Source organism: Protopterus annectens, chromosome 5.part0 (genome assembly GCF_019279795.1).
Source record: "Protopterus annectens isolate FY-2018-M chromosome 5.part0, PAN1.0, whole genome shotgun sequence".
In the NCBI taxonomy this organism is placed as follows: domain Eukaryota; kingdom Metazoa; phylum Chordata; order Ceratodontiformes; family Protopteridae; genus Protopterus; species Protopterus annectens.
Window position 1 is genome coordinate 1,476,604,222 of NC_056735.1, and position 26,170 is coordinate 1,476,630,391.

Consider the following 26,170-nt stretch of genomic DNA (forward strand, 5'->3'; position numbering starts at 1 on the left):
CATCTTCCATTAGATCTCCCCTCTGCCCCAAGGGGAGCCACCCACCATGTGTGTCCTTATAAAGCCCTTGGGATTTTTTGAACCACATCTTCCCGCACCTCTGATTCCTAGAGTAGGATCAATGGGGAACAGAAAAATGTATGCTCACTGCAGATAGGGTCTTTCCACCCTTCTCACACCTGTCTAGCATTTCTTTGATGTTGGGGCCAAATAAGTTAGATCCATCAAAAGGAGCATTGACGAAGGAAGACTTAAATGGCTCTGCAAAGTCACACAAGTGCATCCAGGCATGACGCCTTATGGCAATGCCTGAACCTGCTGTCCTGGCTGTCCCTTCAATTGCATGAGCAATGAGTCTCGTGGATGAGTTGGAAATAGACTCCAGGGTGGCTAGCTGAGAGGCCACTTTATCCTGGACCTCCTCAGACACAGCTCCTGCTGAAGTCTCTGATAACTCCTTGATCAGATTCCTCTGGAGCCTAGTGAAATCTGCTATAAAATTGAAAGACCTTAAGGCGAAGGTCAATGAAGCATACACCCACATTCCGAATCTATCCATCATCCCGGACTCTCGATTAGGGTGATGAACAGTGGAACTCTCTTCAGCTAGTTCCATTTTGGTGGTTGCCACCACCACCACAGCACCTACTGCTAACCCCTTAGCCCAATGCTGGTGGTCCACTGGAACTGAGAGTATTTTATCTGGTCTCAGGAAAATTGGCTCTATGGTGCCAGGAGCCTTCCAAGCCTGATGTGCAATCAATTTAATAAGATCGTCAGTGGAAGGGGTCACCCAAGAAATAGATGGGTGAGCACTAAAAGCTGCCAGTACACCGACTCCTCAGAGATATGGTCTTTGGGCTTCCGGTTACTCCTCTGTTTCAAAATCTGTAGAATGTCTCAGAAGGATACATCTTCCAGGGGTGACCTGGGGGAACCCTCATCATCATCGAAGTCTATGTCTTCTGTGACAGATTCCTCAGGGGAATTTAAGTGTTTCCTCTTACATGTCTTTTTCCTGGGTGGCTCCTCAGTGGGAATTTCTGAGGAGGACTTGAAAGAAGAGGGGCCCTGTGCATGGGGTATCTTGCAGCTTAAGTGCTCACTGTCCGGGCGTGGAGGTTGGTGGCAGCTATGGGCAAGAGGGAGTCCTGGGATAAAATTTTGACACAGAAAGGCCAGCTGAGAGCCTGCAGAGGCCAATGCCCTTTCCATTACCTGGAAGACGCCTGAAGAGGGATGGGAGCCCAGAACCCAGAAGGACAACCTCGGAACCGAGGTTACAACCTGCTCCAAGTGATCTACCAACAAAGCAGGAGCCGAGGTAGAGCTCACATCAGCCGAGGTTCTTAGAGTCAAGGATGGCTCTGAATAAAAAACTGGAACTGATCTGGAACCCTCGGACCCAACAGCAGAGCTATGACCCCGGGAGTCCATCAGTTGCAAAGGAACTAAGGAAGTCAAGGTGTTTCCTGGAACTGAAGGAGAAAATGCTGTCTGCACCAGAGCCACTGGAACCAGAGGGATCAAGTCGGAAGCTCTAAGCCCTCACAGGAGGTTAGAGGAGGAAGATTTGGTGGAGTCCTGGGAGAAAACATCTCAACTCCAGAAGGGAGAAGGGTCTGGAAAGAAACAGAAAGACCCTGGCCACTAGGAGTTGATCTACCAATTTCAAAACATCGACCTCAGACTCTGGAAGAAATGGACAGATAAGCCTGAGGGGGGGTTCAGGTCTGTCAAGAAAGGAACATGGGAGCAATTCCACAAAGGGGTCAATAGAGGGTGAATACCTTGCCCTGGGTGTGGTAATTACGTCTGTTTTGGCACCAATGGTGGTTTCAACATTTGTGGAAGCACAGTACGTGGACTCGGTACCGACAGGGAAGCTGAAGATAGCGGCACCGATGTGACTGGCACCGAGGTCTGTGGTGCCACAGTAGGTGCTGCCAAGGAAGTCAGTTCCTAGAGTTTCTGAACATTAGTCTTCAGTTCTGCTGAAGTGGTGGGAGTGGAAGGCTTATGCTTTTTTGCTGCTAGAGCCAAAGGAAACGTTGGCACTAAGTGGCTTTTCTTAAGTCCAAAATCAGATTTAGAGGGGGGAGAGTTAGTCTTAGATAGAGCCTCCTCAAAGGAAGACTTAATTAGACCTTTCAAAATGTATTTATTTTTCCTTTTGACTAAGGCCCGGTTACTGAAAGCCTGGCAAATAGTACAGTCTTGTTGGAGATGAGCTGGACAATACACACAGGAAGAATGCCTATCAGAACTGGGCATCTTCCGTCCACAATCCTGGCACTGTTTAAAGCCAGTAGTACATTTTGATTTATCAGCCATTTTCACAGTCACAAAAAAAAAATGAAAGGTCAACAGGCAGCAATCACACACACACAAGGAAAGGAAAACTACCAACAATGGTTGGCCAAAGTTACCTAAAGAGGCAGAGAAAGAGAGGGAGGTACTACTAAAGATGATAGGAAAAGAATACCATACGATAAAAAGAAGCACACTCATTTGACAAAGAAATGTGGGTAGAAGAAGCACAGAAAGTATACACACACACACACACACACACACACACATATATATATATATATATATATATATATAAAGAAAATATGAGATTGAACAGGAAAATCAAGGAAAAAAGCCAGAAAGTTTTACTTAGCTAAGGCAGAAACTGTCTGACGTGTCTTGCGACAACAGCGGCAAACGAGATCTGAGGTAAAATGGAGAGGGGTATTGGGGGTAGAGTCTTAGCTCAAGGGTTTTTGGCTTGTGTGAGCTATGCAATGGCAGAGCTGGTTCCGAGGATCAGAACCGTGTCCCCAACTGTCAAGGATAAATGAAGATTGAGAACATCAGATCTAATCTTTTACCCTGAATATGGTACAAGTAGGCTAGATGAAACAAATTTTAAGCACTACCACTGAAATACAGTGTGAATACAACTTAATCTGCTCTTAGTGTGCAGAATACCATACCATCATCACTAAAAACTACAAATGGATCTAACGTCTTCACAATACACTCACCCAGTACAAAGACCTTCACAATGAAAACTGAAAGTACAACAGCCAGTGGCTTTTCAACCTGGCAACATTAGTTGGCCTTGTCCTGCCTCATCAGAGATCCTTTAAGTAAAAAGACAACTAGATCAGAGGACCTGCAGCTTGAAGAGCACCCCATAGATCAGCCATTACTGGGAGTATGGCGAGTAAGCATGCCTTAAGAGCCAGGATATTTACAGCAAAAGGCAAGTTAAGATGTTATAATTTTAGTTACACTAGTTTAGTTTCCAGGAGTTTGGTTGGCAAAGAAAATGAAAGCATGGCTCACTCTGTATGACCATGGCTGAACATGAGGCAAATGGAAAACTGAAGATTCTCACCAATTTTGCCCTTACACAGCCATGTGCGTGATGCTTCCACATACTGTTTAACGGGCAGGCAACAATCCAAGCACCTTTCTCAAACCATTAGTGTTCAGCTTTATATTTAAAAATAAAATAAAACAAAAGTAATTAAGACTCAAGCTATTTTCCTTATGCTTACCTGGTGTGACTTGTAGAAAAAAAGGCAGAAGTTGGTGAACACAACCCACAGTTTTTGCCAGCCATTGCTGTTTTTGAACTTTCTCAACAGATTCCCAGAAAGTTGATTCTGCATTGTAGAGAAGAAAAAAATAGTTGAAATTCATATGGAAGAATGCATAAGCTTTTGTCAGTGATCATACAAACATGAATTATTCATCACTTTGTTCTTTCAGTAACTTAAACTACCTCTGCCTCACAGCTGCAATCCTTTTACAACAGAAGGTAACCACTTATAAAGTTTAGCATCAGCTTCTGTGTTTTCTTTTGAATGATAAAAGAAAATATGAATCCTACAGAAAGCTAAAGATTTAATAACAACAGAGGGCAAGGGTTTAATACTGCATTAATGTTTCTGGTTCGGATTAAGGAAGTGGTTAGATCAAAAAAAGATGCTTACATTCCTCCCAAGAAAAGAAAAATACAGACAGACAAGGACAGCTGCAGCAAAAGTGCATGTTTATCGAGTGAGATAAATTAATAAGTATGTTAATACACAGAAAAAAAAGAAAAAACAGAGAAGAATGAGGCATTACATAGTGAGTTGGTTAATATAACAAAAAGACCAAATTGTATTCACTATGCAACAATGCAGACTCAAAAGGAAGTCAAAATAAAATTATAAATATACAAATTTAAAGTCTTGGAAGTAAAGCAGCTAATATTTCTTAGAGAGGGTACCATGAAAATCAGTAGGAGCCTTTAAAATAATTAAGAGACTATGGCCAGATAAGTTGCTTCAAGGAAAAGAAAGAATCAGTGACATTGTAGCACTAACTACATCAATAAAGATGATGCTTTGGGAGGAGACTGTTGTCATGGATACAGCTGTACCATTTCATAGGTTGGTACTGGGCTATCTGCCCGAAGGCATATATTAGCCCAGCCATGTTGTGCGGTATTCACCACCCATTTAGTAGTTCCCTAGACCCTTGATCTAGCAGCTAGTACCCTTGGCCCCTATCTAGTAGAACTGTTGGTATGATCCCTGGTGAGAACTTTCTGTTACCCATCCACTCATCAAGGTTCCTCTTGAAGAGTGATAGTGAGGGGCTCTGTCTTATGTAGATCGGGACCCTGTTCCATAGTAAGGGAAGTCTCTGAGAAGGGAATCTATCCCTCCAGCATTTTCTATTCATTGTTGTGTTCAGGTTTATATCTCTAGAGCGTGTAGCTCGAGTAGATTTTGTTTTGCTAAGATGGAGCATGTTCAACAATTCCGGGTTGGACATGGCTCTGTACGTTAGACAGAGATCGCCTCTGAGAAAGTGGTATGCAACAGAGAACAGTCTTAGCTTTTTCAATCGTGCTGCATAGGGCAACTGTTTGAGGCCAGTAATCCTCTTGGTTAGGTATCTCTGTGGTCTCTCCAGCTGCTGGAGATGTCTAGCCAGGTACATTCCAATTGGTGCATTGTACTCAATAATGAGTCTGATGAGGGAAGAGTAGAGGGGCACCATTACATCCTTAGATCTTGATGCAAACCCTTTTGTGATCAGATGGGTCACACAGAAGGATTTTCTAACCACTTTGGCAACATGGTTATCAAAGGAAAGCTGACTATCTGCTTGGGTCCCTAGATCCCTTATTTCTTCTTCAGATTTCAGGGGATTACCTCCTATGTTGTAGTTTGCGGGTACTCTGTTTTTTCCAAAGGGGATTACTACTCATTTTTTTGCATTTAGCTTGAGACCATGGCTTTGACACCATGCATCAGTCTCATTTAGGCCCTTCTGGAGGATCTCCATGTCGGCCGGAGACTCTATTATAGCACCCAGTTTGCAGTCGTCCGCAAACTTAGTCAGCCACAGCCCTTCCGTGCTTGCCTGTACTTCTGAGAAGTATATGCCAAACAGGAGGGGCCCCAGGACAGAGCCCTGAGGCACACCACTCGTTACTGGTCTGGATTCGGACATAGATCCCGCTACTCTTACTTTATGGGACCTGTCTGAGAGCCAGTTTGCGATCCATCTTGTGACATACGGATTTATGCCCAGGCTGGTGAGCTTATCAATAATACCTGAACGGGGAATGGTATCAAATGCTTTAGCAAGAACAAGGTAAGCCATGTGTACCTCCTTCCCCCTATCTATAGCCTGAGTAACTGTCTCAAAGAAATCCACCAGGTTCAGGAGGCATGATCTGCCCTTGACGAAACCGAACTGTGTGGGGTCCAGCGACTGGATTTTCCCAATCTCTCCATTTATGAGTTCCGTAATGATTCGCTCCATAGCCTTACAGATCAGACTGGTCAGGCTTATTGGTCGGTAGTTCCCAGGGTCAGAACTGGAAGGAGATAAAGGAGAGGCATGGTGCTTCTGACTTATAAGATGAATGTGGAAAGATAAGAATAATGAGAAGGCATATACAAAACATGGTTTATCATAGGTCAGTAAGTAGGGGTGGCTTACTTAAAACAGGAACAATGCACTAGGGAATAGCAAAGCTAGTCCAAGAGAAGGCACATAGTGGACATAACAGTGAGAATTACTATAATGTGTTTGTTATTGCTGACTCTGTTATGAAAGTATTCTGTGGACTGGAAGGGGGAAGAAAAACAACAGTAAGGACTGGGATGAAACTGTATCAGTTATTGTAATGAACTGAGTCAGACTCATACAGCAGTAAGTAACTTACACTCACACACACTCACTAGAGCAGCAGAGATGAGAGAGACTAGAAAACAGGTAAGAGGGCCAATAGTTTTTTTCAGATATCTTATCAGCACCAATAGCAAACAAGAAAAGGAAAAAAGAAAAATACCTAATAAACTGTTAGAAGGCCAAGATGAGAATGATATCAGTTTCCAAACATCACAGTGAAGCCAGAAAATATTCAGAATCATTTCTGGAGCTCAATCTTCACCTTACTAACAAAGGGAGACATGAGATAATGAATACATTTCATGGAATTAATCCATCTATCTATCCGCAAGCCCCTTTTTCCCAGTTTTGCACATGGGGTTGGGGTGTCACAACAACACTGACCACTATCTAGTGCCAATGTTCATACTGCTGTGTAGCTAGTCCTGCCACTGTTGTTCTTCCATACGACACACATGCAATTCTTATTCACACCTATGGCCATTTTAGAGTGTCCAATCCATCTACTACAAGTCTTTGGAATATGGCAGGAAACCGGAACACCAGCAGAAAACCCATACAAACACAGGGAAGACATGCAGACTCTACACAGAAGGTACCCCAGCTGAGAATTAAACTAGGGAATCTCTTGCTGTGAGGTAACACTACTAGCCGCTATGCCACTGTCCTGCCCTAATGTCTCCATGAGGAGAAATTACTATGATACTGAAAAAAGAAGATAAAAAAGTATGAAGAAAAGTTAGAGGAAAGGAGAAGGATAAGACAGGTGGAGTATATTAACAGCTAACACAAGAAGTCTATGTAATTAGACATCTGTAGTGCACAGTGTGTTTCCTTAAAGGAGAGGAAAACATGATAGGTTAATGGTGAAATTCTAGCAACACCTTACAGCCAACAGGTTGTATCGATCTGTGTAAGGGACACAGTAAAGGGCAGGGGTAGCACTCTAGTTTGTAAGAAAACCTATTGAGTGCCAAGTGGGGAACGCTGATGATAATGAAGAAAACAAAATATGGAAGAAATCAAGTTCTGACCTACAAGCCTTTTGTATTGAAAGATGTGCATGGTAAGGTATATGTGAATAGGAAAGTAAACACATCAGGAAAAAAGGAAACAAGTTCTTGTGATAGGGGATTTTAACAACTCATAAATAAAATGTGAGGTAACAGAACAAGGGTCTGAATACAATCATGCAAGGATGGCCAGTGTATTTAGCAACAACAAGAAATGTGAACGACTTAGATTTCCCCAGAATAGTAAAAAAAAGGTTAAATAGCTGAAGATTCAACAAACATTAGGGGAAAATGGCCATGCAATGGAGCCAGATTTTTAAATAAGGCATTTGTGGGATCCATTCCACATCCCGAACTACATTACTGTTGTATCACAACATTATCTGATAATGTGAGTCACATGCATCAGGGAGAAATGTACAATGAGCAGTGCTACTATTGATAACACAGGGTCCTAAAGTGACTCTATTCATCTAACAGAGGTTATGAATTTGTGCTAAATATGGTAAAAAGACTGCTTACACATTTGCCATTTTTTTCACTATTTTGAGCCTACATTTTCACTGTGTCATCTACAGGATGACACTTTGTGCATTACACCACTTTTACTGCTTGGCTCTTCCAAAAGGTGATTTTGTACCATGACTGCAAATTCATATTTCTAGACAAAACGTTGCATCATATGACAGTCTTTGAAAACTAGCAACAGACCTCTGAAAATCTACTCCAATAATCTTGATAGCTTTCAGTCACAAGGCTCTCTTTACAATGAATCTGCTTATATTTCAGGGGAGATTCCATAATCTGGCCCAGATTATCTTCCTTCCATCTATAAGGCCTTGACATAATCACTGTGTTAATCTGTCCAAAGTACAACTCTGCTGACACTGTCTGAAATTATCTTTTGAGAAGAATGTTTACTTCATGATGCATATTAACAACATAAATATGCTGAAAATCTGGTATATAATTCTGACAATCACCAAAGTTAGGAGACTGATCAAGTTTAACAAATGTAGTCTTGTAGTTTTAGTAAATTTTCAATTTAAAACATTTCTCTGCACAAAATCATGAATGCTAGGTATCATGTTCTCTTGCATCATGACTAGTCATGATACACCCCCTTCCCCTAATATACACATCCTTGCACATACATTGTCTAACAAATCATATGGAATGCAGTTGACAAGTTCTCTTTTATTCCAATATCTTTAATGCCTTCAAAATAACATGTCTTTAATGACTATTACCACTTCCAGTAGAAGACAACAGCTGACATTAGCAGATGCTTGTTTTGGAAGGTGTAAGTAGAAGTAGGCTTGACATCACTGTACCCCCTGTGTTATCTGGTAGCAATGCACAATCTTACAGCTCTTTGTTTGAGCAGATGGCCTTGCATTGCAAAGATGAAATAGCTTGACTGGTGCTTAAAGGAAAAGTCTGCTCAAACACCAAAATAATGTATGTTGTTCATTGTTAATACTTGACTACTTGTGCAGTACAAAGGCCTCAGTATCATTCAAAGTGTTCAGCATTTATTTTGTAATCTATTATACACCAAAACCGACAGTAATTCAAGTGGTTTGTTTCTGTATACACTTATGACAGCAAGATGAGTCACACACTTCTTAAACTGTCCCCAGAAACATTGCCCATGTTTCTTTTGGACTAAATTACTTCTACATGTGCTAAATCTAAACTGCTGAAAAGTATTTCACCTTCCTAACAATGTAGTGAAATGGCAGATTTATGCGTGTCATTCCAAGTCAAACTTCTTGCATGCATGCACACAACCCTACACAGTCTTAATTAGGTATCAGGAATAGTGACAGTGTTCATTTATCTGTGAACAACAGTTGACACTTGTAACATGACATCTTCAAGCAACTGCTAGTACTCAATACAACACTTAATATTTTATAAAAGTAACATTTCACTGGCCAAATATGACAGCACGTACAAGGTCATTTATTGGTAGTATAACCAATTTTTACTTTTCAACAATTAAGTATTTGTGAAGCGTTCACTTAACTGCTGTGTGTTTCTGATCTAAGCAAGAGAATGTCACAGACTAAAACTGTGAGACGTGACTAACAATGAAAACTACAAAAAAAGTCTGTCTCCCCTTTGTCAGACAGTGACTGAGACAAAGTCCCTTCTGAAGTACTGTAAGACTTGAAAATGAGAAAGAAATAAGGGGACATTTATGATCATTAGCAGGAAATGGAAAAACAAATACAGTAAATGAAAGATACTGAAGGGTTTCTGGTACTAAACTATAGCCAACTCACATTACTTGGTTAAATAATAATTCTGTAATAAGGCTAATTACAGTGGAGTGTGAATATGTCCTACCACTCCATAAACCTTCTTGCTTATAAGTTTAATTTCTGCTTTGAAAAATATCAGCTGCCAAGTCCTTTTTTATGTTTGCTTTCCCCCTTCCTTTATTCTCTGTTCTCTTATAAAAGTGCCCTTTTTCTCATTTATACATGCTGTCTCGCACACTGAGAATGATATAAGCAATGAGAACTGCAACAAGGGAACATGACCCCCCACCACCACCAGATATTAAAAAAGACAGCCTTACAAGCTGTCATTAATGGAATCATACTCAAGACTGCTTATTAAACAGCCTGTAAACCAATTGTCAAATCTGCTGGGTTTTTTTCTGTTTTACCTTAAAAAGAAAACCATAAGTTTAACAGTTTATACGCTAACCACAGAACTTCTGTCATTTTAAAAGTAGATTTTAAAAAATATATATTTAAAAATAACTGAGGTTTCACAGTTAGTTTACAATCCGTTTAATATCTGGTCACAGTCTCTTACAGACAGCTTATAAGCCGTCAAATTTCTGGTGCCCCCTACAAGCTGGCACCTGAGATAGATGCCTTGCTCATCATATTCTTCTTATGGGACTGCTAAGAAGCTTTGTCCTCCTTTCCTTCTCATTCCCAATCACACTCAGTGTTATTAAAAGATGCTTGGCCTTACCAGTTTCCTGCATAACTGGGGTCCAGAGGTGAACTACAACCCTCAGCACCCATATGGTCAGTTGCAACTCCTTCCAGGCAGCGAAGCAGAAAGGTAAGTATGCCATTAGCATGTGAAGCCAAAGGAAAAAGCCACAGCATTACACTAACTACATACAGTTCTGTCTCTATTGCAATTGTTTGAAAATGTACCAAACCAATTTATAGTGCAGATCCAGGGAAAAACGTTTAGAATTGCATTTTAATCTTATGCAAGCAAACACAATAGCACTAAACCAAAATAAACCACATTACATTTCTTTTTTTAACATACTTATTAAATCTCATTTTAAACTATAATGTGAGTTCACATTCTTTAACAGAAAAGAAAGACTAACAATAGTTTCCATTATTACTGACACACAGGACACATACGGTTTATTTTTAACAATTTTCACTCACTCTACTTTTACATGAATTGCTTAATTCCTCCCTTCCCTATGTCACGCTGCCTCCTAAACATTATTCTTCATATACTGAGCCCACAAATTCCATTTACTTCTATGAAATTTGCTCTTTCACTTTTCTAAAGATCCCACCTCTAGTTCTTTTATCTCCTTTACAATATTCAAAACATCCACTAGGTGTGGTATACATTTTGAATTCTATTTTCTAGTAATTGCTTATTGGCAGCCAATAGCATTAAACTTCGGAATGCCTGAGTAGGTGTTGGCATTTCAGATACTAAATATTGCCTCTCAAAATTTCCCTTAGCTACTACCATTTCTTCCCTTAATGTTTCTGTTAAACTACTCTGTAAGGAATTTTTAAAATCTGTCAACTCATTACAATTACCTACTCTCCGAAACTTCTCCATCACACCTCCAACCATTGCTGTCTTTTGGACGAAAAAATCTTCCAAAGCCTTTTTGGAATATAAAAAATACATATGCAAACACTTCTGTGCAAAAATCTTAAAAACTTCTAGACTCTGTTGTATACTTGGGAGTCTGACAGTTTTCTCTCTATTATTTTACAAATTGCTTTTAAAATTTTCTTTCCACAATCTTTTCTAACATCTTCTGATTAATCCTTATAGATATTTTGCAATATCTTATATATGCTACTAATTAACCCTTTTTAACAGCATATTCTTTTCTACACTCAAGTAAAAATAGCAGAGCTGGTCTTTCATTTAGCACCCCAACATCTCTCTTTCTTTGCCTATACTCTATCAATCCCTGATAGGGAAGGCAGCCCCTAATCTGCAGTCCAAACATTTCCATAGCCTCACCCCCCTCTATTACCTTTCCCTCCTAAGTTACTTGCTCCCAATATGTTGGTTTCTTTGCTGAATTCCTCCTGTAAATTCCAGTTTCCTCTTGCTTATCTTCAACATCTCTATTTGTACACATTCCTACTGGAAATGTCTTCTCCTTCCATTCCCATGTTGGCTCAGTTCTTAGAATATTTTACACTACTATATGATTGTAATATTCCATGTGAATATACATTTCTGCATGGTTGTTGCTATTCTCCTTAACAGCATGCATCCGTAGCTCCCTTTTCTACTCTGATTTATAATATTCTGCTTGAGTTATGTATATAAGCCTTAACTATGTAACTTTAAAGTAAACCTTCAAATCAGCTAACTCTAAACCATCTTTGTTCTACGGGGTGAATCAACTTATCCCATTTAACTTGTGTCCTCTTCTCCTCCTAAATTAATTCCCTCAACTCTTTATTAATTGTTATTCATAACCTCTCACCTGGTTGATAAAAATAAGCAGGGCCTCTATGTAAGACTAAAGGGATAAAAACGTCTTCACCTCTTCCGTCTTACTATCCAGATCCATAATCGAGAGTTTCTATTTTCTCGATTTTTTATTATTTTTTTGTACAGTTTCTTAACTAACATAACATAATCTTTTTTAATCCATATACCTAATGCCTCATCTTATCATAGCTACAAAATTGTTAAACCAATTCTTAAATAACTACATAGTTTACAGTTATAGTCTTTGTTTTATCTTCCTTATGTTATGTCCTGAAAAGATGTGAAATTGCCTCAAAATGTTCTCCAAAACCAAAATGTTTTCTGGATAATATCATCAGCAAATAATCCTTGAATTTGTGAATAACTTATATTTTTCTTTACTAATGTTTCTAAATAAAAGCAAATAAAGGCAAAGGAGGACATCCTTGCCTGGTTCCTCTGTTCAGACATATCTCCTCAAAAACAAACCCTCCCAACTTTAACTTTTGCCTCTGATCCTTCATATATCCTCCTTACTAACCCTGATCCTTAATATATCCTCCTTACTAACCCTATTATTCTATCAGGGAACTCAAATGCTACCTTTACCCTACTCATAAAATCCCAGCCAACTCCACTGAATGTTTTCTCTGCATCAAGCCTCACTAACAATATCAGCATTTTCTCACACTCTGATTCCACCAGGATTATCACTATTCTATCAATATTGAAAAAGGTTTACCTCCCCTCCAGAAAACTACATTCAGCCATATCTATAAACTTTGGTAACATATTCACCGTTCTCTTATGTGGTATAGACATAAATACTTTATAACCACGGTTTAAAATTGAAATGGGTCTATATAAAGTTGGATCTGCAGGGTCATTGCACTCTAAGTAATAAAGCCACCAGAGCTACAATGTTAAAGCCTTGCAGATCTGTATCACTTTTTCTCTCTCTTAACTTCAAAATTTCCACAGGGATACCATCTGCTACTGGACATTTCTTGGCGATGGACTACACATCACTGTTTTCATTTTATCACTCCTTATCTTAAGATATTACTTATTCAGCCTCATCCTCCTTGAACATTGGCATATCCAAGTATTCTATAAATACTTCCATGTGTGCCTTTCCTTGGCTTCTCCAGTCTTCTGCTTTATTCAAATTTTAAACAATTTCTCAATTATCTCTAATATGACCATATTATCTGCAGTTATTTTTTTTGTCATACGCTCCCTACATTTGGCTACAACTCTTTCTACTTCTTGATGCTTACATCATTATGCTAAAAAGTTTTGTACTCTAGAATGGTTATCAAAAACAGATGATTAACAGCAACCCTTTTAAACTTGTGCATATTGTTAAAATACTCCATTATTTTCCCTTTAACACTCTGTGATTGCTCCTCTTCTTGTTCTGTAAGATCTTCCTTATTCTCCAAAAAATTAACCTTTATCAAACCCTTCCAAATAATGACTATTTCTTAACCATATCTCTTATCTTGATTTTCTACTATTTTTTAAACTCCATTTTCATTTTATCCCTTTCACTTGCTACCCCTTCTGAAGTAATTTCTATGTTCCCTCTCAAGTCATATCCATTATCCATTCCTTAAATTCCTCTCTTTTCAACAGATAAGTAGGAAAGTAGCAATGTCTCATTTTACATCATTACCCTGCATCTTTATCTTAGTCTTTATTGGTACTTGATCTGATACAGTTATTGGATGCGTCTCAAAGCTTTCAATAAAATACATATGCTTCTATGAAACATAATCTACATCCAGTCTAGCCCATTTAGATTACCTTAGGGAATGACACATCAATTCTGACTTCCTGCTACCAAATTCACATCTTCAACACCAAATATTCTCCCATACATCTTCAAAAATCAACCCTTGTTTGTTAAGTTTTCACTTCTAGGTCTCTTAATACAGCCTCACTACTGCAAATCAGGCTATAGCCCTCACTAATAAATACTATACTCAGCTGAAAACTTGTTTCTTCCAAAATTCTGCTAATTTCTGTAATAGTAGTTTTAGATAGAACATAAATATACTCCAGTGCAATCTTCCTCTCCTGCCAATAATGCCTTACTTGCTTACAACCACAATTCTACCATTAGCCCTCCTTGCAATCAATATTTTACCCCCGTTTTTATTTGTCCCTGATATTCTTATGAATGACCACAATGAAATCATGTCTTTGTCAAATGCATATACTAACTTCTATCCAAATACATCTCCTGTAACACTGCTATTTGGACCGTACACTTTTTCACATAATTCAATAGTCTCTCTTTTCTGTAAGACCATTTATATTCCATGTCATTTTCAAGAAAACAGACATTCTGATAAAAAAAAACTATTTATTCCCACATATTACACATGATAGTTCTTTTGAAAATTTATTACATTTGTAGCTTACACACACATACTAATGACTAGCAGTATGACCTTGAATATAGTTGTATCTTCTCATCTCTATTTGTACTCATGTTGCAATTTCATTTCAATAAAAATACTAAAGTAACAAAACATTTTGTAAAGGAATGCCCATGTAGTCAGAGTTTTCTGGGACTTTTTAAGACAGATGCATCAAGAACAATCATAACAATGAATGGTTGTTAGTTACGATAGATGTGGTTGAACTTTTTTCCTGTATACCACACAATACATGACTTGAATGGTTTAGAGAGGTATGCATAGCCTGTAATGATATTACCAACTGTGAAGTTAATTTATTGACAGAACCTATGGATTGGTGTTGCACAATAATTACCTCTATTTTTAAGGACCATATTACAAGCAAGTGACAAGAGATACAATGGCTGCGACTTGCTCTCCTCTGTATATAAACTTGGTGCTCTGGTATTGGGAACAGGAATTTGTTTTTAAATCTGTACATATTGATTTCATAGAAACATATTTACATTTCCTAGATGATGTGGAAGGGAACAGTTAAGCACTTGGAAGACTTTATTGCTTACTTGAATGGTACCACAGAATGTTTGAGGTTTACTTTTACCAGTTCTAATGATAGCATTAATTACTTAGATATAACGTTGATTAAGGATAGAAATAAACAAAATTTACTTCCAAATTATACAGGAAACCAACATTTCCAACAGTTTACATTATACTAATAATCATCCTTATTATCGAAGAGGAGCCTTGTAAAAGGCCAAATGGTTAGAATTTCTAGGATAACTTTGGATGATGAAGACTTTTTGACTGAATTCCTCAATCTGATTGAGATGTTCAAGAAAAGAGGATATCCCACTAAGATGTTGCTAGAAACTAAGGATGAAGTGTAGAAAAAAGTGACTGGATTTGTTTCCCCCTATTTTGGGTATGGGCTTGCAAGAAATTTATAATACATCTAAGAGCCCTAATAATAATTTTTGACCTTATGATGGTCATTAAGCATGACCAAGGTAGCACTGACATTAAGAAGATTATTGCTAGTAACTGGAAATTGATAGAATATGATGACAAATTACATAAGATTCTAGGAAATCAACCACAATTTTTTAAAATGCATTTTAACCTCAAAGAGAAATTGGAAATGGGAAATAATATTAATCTGTAATTCATGTTCTGTTGTTTCCAAGGGTATGTTACAATGTTGAGCATGTCAGCAGTGCAAATTTATACATGTGGGTTGCAACCTAATACTGCAAGGTATCGAAAGGGTTTTCACATTAAATACTAAATGCGACTGTAATTCTCATAGAGCAGTTTACCTGGCTTTTTTGCAATTTTTGTCATTATTTCTATATACAAGTAAGACTGAATGGACTATAGAAAATGTATTTATGAGCATTATTAAGAAATCAATAAATGTAACGAGAATAATGCACTATACAAACATAAACTACTTTGCTCTAAAAACTATTTTTTTTATTATTTGTAATAGAACAAGTTACACCAAATCCAAGGGTAGGAACATGGGAAAACAGGGTGGAATACCGTGAGTTACTTTGGCAATTAAGATTAGAAGCCAGCTCCCCCAGGAAATAAACAAAATGGTCTCAATAGCCAGTGTTTTAAAATTACAAACTTCTGAGCTCTAACTCCCTTTTACATTACAAAGATTGTTATTTTTAAGTTAAGTGATAATGAATTTAATCTTGGAATTGTTTTTTTTTTCTGGGAAAGCATGCTAACATTTAAAAAAAATAATAACTTCAGATTTTATGATGTTTATCTCTTAATTATACTGAGCTTTTCATTTGTTAGTTATGTCATATGATGGTTCTATTATTTAAATGCAGAGATGTTATATGATCCATTTGTTTTGATGAAGTCCCAATTAGATGGAACAAAAGCACACAACTATTAACAGTGGATTAAATGTGGTGTCTTTAATCTACTGGTTGTTCTTATCCTGTGTCGACCAGGACCATCTCCCTGAGATTTTTGGTTATGAGTTGTTAGACTCGGACAATACTCTTTATTCTGTTGGTTTATATAAAATATTGCATGATAAGTATAAAAATCAATCAGAAATTATTAGAAAAGATTGGGAATAGAGACTACAAAAACAATATTTGAAAAGAACGATGGAAGGACATATGCATGACTCCAAAGTATGCAACGAAGACCAGAAGGTTTATGATCTTTGCTTGGAAGTGTTTGGATATGTATTTTTATATCCCAAGCAGATCTCATAGAATCTTTCCTCTGGTACACAGCAAATGCTGGGGATGAAAGAGGTAACTGGGAACATGTTTTGGGAGTGTAATAAGTTGGTAGACTTAAAAAATCCTCTATAAAGTCCTCTTGTCAGAAATATTGGGTGAGTAAATGGCTGTAACTAAGGATATGATTTTTGAGCTGGGACCCAGGATCTGAATTGCCTGCATATAGTAAGGCCTTATTAGTTTTAATTCTGTTGGCTGTCAAAAAAGCAATTACTAGAAAATAGAAATCAAAATCTAAACCAACTATATTTGAAGTGTTGAGTTTTATATAAAAGAGATAAAAGAAATGGAAGAGGGAACCTTAAAGAGGGAAGAAGCAAATTACACAGAAATTACTGAAAATTGTAGGGACAATACATTCAGAATAATGGGGGAGGACTGAGGTGTAAGGGAAAGCAGGGATTTAGAATTTATGTAACGGTGAACTGATAATTACAAAAAAGAAAATATATTTGATGTATAATGTATGTAAATGGAAAAAAATGTTAATATGGTTTGTCTTCTTTTCTGTTAATGTATCGTTGCTATGTCTTACGTGAAAATTTAATAAAATGTTAAAAAATAAATACAAGTCATACTGAACTGTAACAATTTACACACTTCTTCACAGGGGCTGTAACTTTCACTAAAAAATAAAAATAATTAAATAAAATGTAAGGAAAACTAACTAATGAAGACCCAGCAGTCTACACCATTAACGTCATAGTTACATTGATGGTCCAAACGTAATATAGTTTAACAGCCAGCTTTTACAACCCTGTTAAATAGTGCACATCAATTTAAGCTATTATTGTGTGAAAAATACTTAACTGATTCTTTCTGCAGGTTACCACAGCATCTGTCAGGTGAATTACAATACTAATTTATCACACCAACAACGTAAATAGTTAACCATATGTATGGAAGCTCCCTTTAAAGTAATTCAGTCCTCAATGATGACAACAATTCTAGTGAACAGCCTGTTTCTTAAACTTTGCCATTCTAAAGCCATCAAACAGTGCATCATTCTGGTACATTCAGTTCAAAGTCCATACACTTACAAAGATACACAAATCTCTCTCACAGTCTCCTGCCAGGTGCCTTATATCAAAATATTATTTTCCCTTCAGTCTCATGGTTGGTCTTGCCATTCCTCCATGTATGCTAAGCTGAAAGAGTCACCCAGCTTTACAGAGCCCAAATTGTTAGCAACCATTACATCCTGAAATTACTGAAGTAGTAACTCTATTATCTTAGTCATCACTTCCTCATCTTTTATAAATGCCAGGGCTTCCTATGCCGAATAAACGTTCAATAAAGCAGGGAAAGTCAACCTATTTAATCTACACCAATTACATACTCTAATAGCACTCATAAACCACAGTTTGTGATGTACTTTTATGTCCAAATAATATTGCTCAACTGTACCTCTCAACCAGCTACCATATAGTTCCTTTCTGGTTGCCTTATCTGTCAACAGTAACTGTTGTTTCGCATATGTAGACACAAACTGCATCAAAACGAGTCTGGGTATATTATACAGCCTCTCTGGTACAGATAATGCCATTTAAGCCACCTTCTCAAAATTCAACAAATATTTTGTGCAAACTGTCAATAGCATCATCCCAGTTTTCATAAAATACATTAAATCTATCCATTAGACCCCTCTAACACTTCAGTCAATCTCAACATTTTCCTTTGGACCCCATTCTTTACTGCAAACAACTTCAGCAGTACATATTGTACTTGTCCACTCCTTAAGTCGTACTTCAATTATTTACTGATGACCATGCATCCAGTGAGCTACAGAGCAAGAACTTGGCATCATCAGCTTCAAGAAAGTTGATTCTCTTCATGCATCACTCCAATAATCCAAAAACAAACCAAAATTCACTTGTTCCATACTTCTAATTATTTCACTAACATTCAAACAGATCTTTTTTCTATCATCAATAGAATTCTATTGTAGAAGCCAGCTTTTTTTTCATCTGTCATCTTCAAAGGTTTCTTCTTATTCCACGTTAGATATTTAAGCTAGCATTTCTATCTTCTCAGCCACCATCACAACACTCTATCCTCCCTAAATTCAGTCACTGCCACTTGTGTCAAATTTTTTTTCTAATCACTTAAAATGAAGCTTTAACTGACCTCACAATTCAGAGTGACTCTAGGAGACAGAGTCTTGTCAAGCACAGCAATACTTCTCCAAGGTACTTCTTTCTTTTTTGGCTCATCCTAGTCTAGCTAAAAGTATACTGGCACCCCAATTAGAATATGGTCTGACATTTACTGCTCTCTCCTCCAAAAGTAACTCTAAACAAATATAAAAATGCATTTCCAGGTTTATGTATTTGTGCATTCCTCCCCATCAATGAACCACCTTCTACAGATCTGACTAATAATCTCTAACTCACAAGGTCAGTTTCTGTTTTGTTGCTGAAATTCAATTTACTCCTTCTGGATAGCTGGCCTCTCCTCCCGAACAGTTTTGCCTCTAAGATACCACCCTGCACTATGCATTTCTTTAAAGCCCCACATGACTTGCTTACAAGTCAAAGTAAAAAAAAAATGTCTATGCTAATAGGGTTTTTCAGTCTTCAGTACAAAGTTCTGCAATATCCTTCCACCCGAAATCCATAACACTCTTGGCCCATCCCAAATCCTACACAGCTTACATCATGCTCATTTATCTTCTCTCTTTACATTTTGCTGCACAAAGCACTACACCTACTTAGGAACACCTTATTCCATTCTTTTCCTCTACAACTAAAGTGCTGACTTTAAGTCTTCACTTCCACAAACTTCTACTGTACCTCTTGGTGGTTTCCATATTTAACCTCTAGCAGCATGATTACTTTCTTCCCAAAATAACTTTCCATGGACCTTTGTCACCTTCCCCCACCTCTGATCACCTCATTCCAAATGTGCTTTTACTTTATGCAAAGCTCTACTACACTCTCCTAGACATGAGTTAAAGTCTTAAATACTACTACTTTATAAAGTGAGACCTGACAAGCCAAGTTGTGTAGCTTTCCTATGCTTTAACTTCTTATGATACATCTGTGTTTAAGATGTACCTTTTGCATTACGTTGCTCAGATTTAGCTTATCCTACTTATATTTGATTAAACTTTGGCCAGCAACATTAGTCATATGTGGTTAAAATGTCCTGATTCAGTCAAACTACCCTACAGTTAAATTAATAAACATACACATAAAAGAAGTAACTCTGCTCAAAAAGGAATGACTAAATTGCCATGGTGGTGCAGCGGTTAGCGTTGCTGCCTCACAGCAAGAGGTTCTTTGGTTCGATCCTTGGCTGGGGGTGCCTTCTGTGCAGAGTCTGCATGTCCTCCCTGTGGTCGCGTGAGTTTCCTTCAGGTGCTCCAGTTTCCTCCCACGTCCCAAAGACATGCTGTAGGTGGATTGGACACTCTAAATTGGCCCTAGGTGTGATTGCATTTGTTTGCCTTCTGTGAAAGGCTGGACGCCGGGCTGGCAATTCGACACTGTAAAACTCTACTGCCAATCATGAGCGGACAGGTGATCCACTGTGGCGACCCCTAACTGGGAAAAGCCGAAAGAAAAAGAAGAAGAAGTATACCAAGAAAAATCAAGTAAACTGCTGTAAATATGTAGAAAAACAAATGCAAATCATGTCTTTATTTTCAAATTAAATTATTTACTTGCAAGCCATACCTGGCAGTAATAGTTATATTAATAAAAAATATTTAAAAACTGAAGCTGCAACTACAGTTAACTCACAGCTATGAAATGCATATATGCAGACATAGAAATGTCATGAGTTGTACTTGTAATAAAATGCTCAGGAAAGTTAAACTTCCAAGGGAAATAATCTATAATTACTACCTCAACAGCAAAACTGAAGTCAATCATTGATACGCTTGTGTTTCGATGCCAGCAGACATGAACTGTTGTGTTACCACGGTGAGGAGATTGCCTCTCCAGTGAAGTTCGTGATGCACTAAGATCTTCTTCAGATTCTTGCTCTAGAATAGTTTCTTCAGGGGGCTCTACAAATAAAGTAAAAGTTGTTTTGTTAAGAAAATTTTATTCTAGGAAAAACAAGTAAATGCATCGTGAAAATCAAAGCAAAATGGAGAAAATACCTAAAAAAATAAATAAATAAAAACTAACCAAAACAAATAGAGCTATTGCTAAGCCTTCACAAAGGAAAGACACTGGGCTTAATAGCTACAATAAAGTTTAATAAAAGATAAATGTTAAGCACATTCATCCCCATAAGCACAGGGACTCCAAACCCACTAAATAACATTCACCCCAAAACATGTGACCCCTTGTTAACAATCATTTCACAACTACAAAATATGCAATTCAAAAAAGAAAAAAAAACAATTAAAAACAAAGATGAACATAAATATAAAAAGTATGAGTATAACATTTCTCAAGCAATGGAAAACTGTTAAAAATCAGCTTATTGGTAAACATGCTGCCTGTTGTAATTTAGCAGCACTCAACTTTAATATACTATTTATTGAAACCCAGGGGAAACATTGGCATTCAATCTGATCAAGATGATATAGATTTTAAGTTATACAAGTTTCTGTGTGTAGAATTTCCCAGAGTAACTCCCTGTATTGTGGTCTATATTCTCATGGTCCCCTCTAGGATTAATCAAAATCTGTTCTAGAATAAAAAAAATAAAATTTCTTGTTTTATAAACAATTGGATTTATGTTTATAAAGTGCATTGCTAAGGTTTATATTGTTAATGTTATAGCAATGTTTGTAAATTCTCTTCCTAATGGCACATTCTGTTTTACTCACATAATACCTGTGACACAGAATATATGTAGATTACAACCTTGGAGTTGCAAACACATGTACAGTTTAATTTAAAATTATAGCCACATGCCCTTTAGTTATTATATCATGACCATTCTTCAAATGACCAACCCCCTATTACATTTGCTAGAAAAAGTACTTTTAATCTCCCTTTATCGAACTTTATCTTTGAAAGGCTTTGTGAACATGATATGAAGAGATTTTTCAAAGAAAGAAGCAGTTATTTTTGCCCCAACATGTCTCCTGATAAGAAACAACTATTGCAGGAACTAATTAAAAACAAGGAATTAGAATTATGAAGCCAGATAAGGGAGGGGGGTATAGTGTTGATGAACACTACTGATTACACTACTAAGATGTATGTTATACTCAATAATGATTTGTAATATAGTAGTGTGCCTAAAAATGAAGTTAATTTAGCTTATTATAAAACTGACATTTACCCAAAAGATTTATGGGAACAAGATGATACATATTTTAAGTTATACAAGTTTCTGTGTGTAGAATTTCCCAGAGAAGAGAATTTATGAACATTGTTATGACAATTGCCAGAGAAGGTGGCCCTTCTGAGAAAATATTAGCCTAGTAGGTCACTGGGAAAAATGACGGCTGAGATAACACCTCTTTTCTACAGAGAACAGATTTCTCAGAAACAAACTAAAGAGACATGCACAAACGTGTACGTTCTTACAGCCATTTTTCAAAGTAATAAGTTGAAAGTAAAGAAATATTCATAATGTAGGGTGTTGTTTATGAATTCCTGAAGCTTGGTTTCAAAAGGTTAACGAATTTCAAGATAGGTGCCAGGTCTGTAACATTAAGGTTGTTATTACAAGTGAATCAGAGAAGGCTCAAGATAACCACATTCCTAAGTAACTACTCCAGAAGGAACCAGAATTATGTAAGGAATGTAAAACCTTCTAGTTAACCAAAAACAAAATTCTCCTTCTAGACCTTCCAACCCATTTCTTTACCAGGGACCTAAAAATTTCTTTCTAACAAATCATCCTATACAAAACCAATGAAATCAGACTATAACAGCTACAGGCTGGCTTCTACAAGTCCTATCAAAATGATATCTCAAACGTCAGCAGAAAAAGTCATGCTTACCTTACTAGATGCAGGCCAAGGGATGAAAATGAACTTTACATTCTCAAACAGTACACTCTGTTTTGAAAACCCCTCACCCACAAATTCAGTGAATCTAACATAATAATTATCATTCTCTCTCTTCAGTAATCACTCATAACCTGTCCTCTGCCGAAAACTTTCAAGTCAACTAATCCATCAGATTAGAAGCATGCTACAAAACTTCAATACATTACTAACATTTCTGAAAAATATTTACTCCCAGATTAGCAAATGCATTAATAAAACCAACATTCTTAAAGTTTATATGACTTCCAGCAAGAATTCACTTTCATAATAGCCCTCTGTTCAGCTGATGATTTCATACCCCAATCACAGACAAAGGTGTCCTGATATACACTTTATCTACCTCCTTTAAAAGGGCTTCTGATCTTGCAGATTACTCGCTTTTCAATAAATTCTCAAACACAAGGTTTGGGGAGGAACCACTCTAGAGGGTTATACATTATGTTACATTTATTTTTACTTTTCTATTTGTTGACTGGGTTAGTCCCACTAAGCCATTGTCTTCTTTTCGGGGGAGACCTGAGGTGTTATTCACACTGACTACGGGAAATTTAGCCAGGGCAACGGGGAACTTCCCCTACTCTTTTTTTGAAAAGTGCCATGAGATCTTTTACATTCACCTGAACTACCACCACGTCAGGCAGCTGAGACCTTAGTTTAACATTTCATTTGAAGTGTGTAGTGCAACACCCCTATTACACTGTACTAAATCCAAGACCTGCTATGCGAATAAAACCACATCCTTCTGATCTTCCAGCACCAAAGGGTAGTGTGCCACCTGTTGAGCTACTGATACTACAAGACACTACTTCTAAAAGAGTACTAAAATAAGGTCCCATTGGCTAACAACCTACTACTACCACTACCACAGAAGTTTGTACCCAAGGCTCAGTTTTAGCCCCAGCCCCATTACTGTTCACTACTAAACAAGCCACTCGCTATTTAACTACTTAACATCACATTTCATTATGAGAGACCCAATGACGGAGTGTTTAATATTATAGCCTCAAAGCGCTTAATTCAGAGCTCTGTAAAAAAATGAGCACTGTAATTTGTTTTCTACTGTATGTTATTTCTTTGGATGCATGTACTGTTCAAAAATGGGAATCACCTAGTGTAGTTCTAAGTGACTGCCTCGCCTGCTTATGAAAAGGTTTGTCTTTATCAAGAGGAAGAACGGGGACTGGTAACACACACACACACACACACACACACACACACACACACACACACACACACACACACACACACAAAACACACATCACACACACGTCTCTTATAAGCAGGCACTGTACACCTTTTATGTTACAAATGAGAATATTAGCCTTTCATATTATATGTAAGGAGATAACAAGCCCTGTAAAAGTAGGCACGGCCTTTCATATTACATGTGATAGACTGGAAAAAGTTCTGTAATAAAGCTTTCATGCTTGGCTCCAAGGAATATGAGCCCCACTGATGCAGACACAGCCTCTTATTTTACATGCATTACAAAACAGACTAAGAAAGTCAGGTGGTATCGTAAAAGCAGGCATTTTCAATGATCAAAGTGTAAACCACTCTATTAGATGGACCTGATGAAGCTCAGGCGAAAGTGTTTTCTTAAATACAGTTCTATAATTTTAGCTCAAAATGTGTTATCATGTTTTGTTTGTTAGAAGTTAAAAATAAAAATAAAAACTTTTAACTAAGAATGAGGTTCCACAGGCTGCGGAGCTGGTAAACCCCTACAGGTCTTCCAGGAATATTCAAATAGGGAGCTAACCTCTAAGCTTTGGAATTGGCTCCTTGTTTTTCTATCTCCCAGATTTTCCTACAATCAGCTCCCATAGACCCTCCCACCATTATCTGTAACTGCCTTTAAATAACTGACCTATTGAATCTAATGTATTACAACAAGAACACTTGTCCATCTACCTGCTTAACTGAATAAAACTACTGGAAACTTCAACAAGGTGTCTTTATTCCTTCCACAGGGATGATATCAGAGAGACAGAGTCTCCTAGATCTGTGATTTTAGCTGGACTAATCCTTTATACTCTGTCACAATAGTGCAGAATGGGACATGTAAATCCACACAGGATGGGTATATCTCAAAGCCTGAAAACAGCTACCTGAAAAAAAGTTATGCACTCACCACAACATTCCTTCTGCATTGTCCATTTTCATTTTTCAAATAAAAAAAGCACACAAAACTGGATCCACAAAAATAAAACAGCTTTGGAATACGGAGAGGAAGTAAATAAGTACAAAAAAGCTAGCAAAACTCAAAAAACACACTTTATTTAGTCCAAATAAATCAAATAAAAATTAAATAAAAATTAAAATTAAACCTTTATAAGGGTGTGGGCTACTAAAATGCAGATAGCTGTTCGAATAAGTTTCCTTACGATGGATTTCTGACACATATTTTCCCAAAGTACGATCCTTTGTTAATTTAACATCCAAATAAGAGATTCCGTTCAAGTCAATGGTGTGTGTAAATGTTAAAAAAGTTGTTGAATTATTAATAAAATTCATGAAATCATCAATTAGTTCACCTGGTCCATCCCAAAAGATAAAATATCGTCCAAAAATCTAATGTACATTTTACAATACATATAAAATTGTGACTTGAAAATAATGTTCTTCTCCCATTGTAACATAACCATGTTAGCATACAGGCCACCACAAGGGCATCCCATTGCAACACCTACTACCTGAATAAAAAATTCATTATTAAAATAGATACAATTGTTTTGCAAAACAAGATCAATTGTTCATAAACACTGATTTTAGGTTGGGGCACTCCTTTCTCAAATAAGTAATCACATACCCACTCCACCCCAATGCTATGTGGTATTGAGGTGTAGAGATCCTTTACGTCAATGGTAATAAAAAAGCCATTCTCATTCAATTCTAGGTTATTAATTCTTTGTAAACAATCCCAAAGAGTCTTTACATATGTAAAGACTCTTGGGATTTTTTACAAAGAATTAATAACCTAGATCTTGATCTGCGAAACAATTGTATATATTTTAATAATGAATTTTTTATTCAGGTAGTAGGTGTTGCAATGGGATGCCCTTGTGGTGGCCTGTATGCTAACATGGTTTACTTACAATGGAAGAAGATTTTTATTTTTTCAAGTCACAATTTTATATGTATTGTAAATGTACATTAGATTTTTTGACGATATTTTTATTCTTTTGATGGGACATTTGATGATAATTGGATGATTATTTATAATTTTACAAATTTTTCACAACTTTTTTAACCTTTACACACACCATTGATTTGAAATCTAAATCTCTTATTAACATGTTATCGTACAAAAGGAAAACGTGTTGGAAAACGCGTGTCGAAAATTCAAACAGAAGGAACTTATAACAATTGCTTATGCTATTTTTAGTAACGTATTTTTTTATTTTTTTTTATTTTTTATTTATTTTTATTTGATTTATTTGGACTAAATTTAGGTGTATTTTTGAGTTTTGCTATTTTTTTAGCACTTATTTACTTCCTTTCCTCACGTTTACTTTTTTTTTTTTCTTGGGTTCTTTTTTCATTCCTCAGAACAAAGGCCCT

At 37.0% G+C, this 26,170-nt stretch overlaps 1 protein-coding gene across 2 annotated transcripts in view; it reads right to left on the minus strand.

The window, feature by feature from the left end:
• FARP1 (FERM, ARH/RhoGEF and pleckstrin domain protein 1) overlaps positions 1-26,170 on the minus strand; it is a 2,534,157-nt gene that overhangs the window by 100,738 nt on the left and 2,407,249 nt on the right. For both annotated transcript variants that reach the window (XM_044071307.1, XM_044071308.1), the window contains 2 exons: positions 20,493-20,656; positions 3,552-3,659 (listed from right to left, as the gene is read on the minus strand). In XM_044071307.1, coding sequence (XP_043927242.1) covers positions 3,552-3,659; positions 20,493-20,656 — 272 coding nt within the window. The remainder of the gene's footprint in view (positions 1-3,551; positions 3,660-20,492; positions 20,657-26,170) is intronic.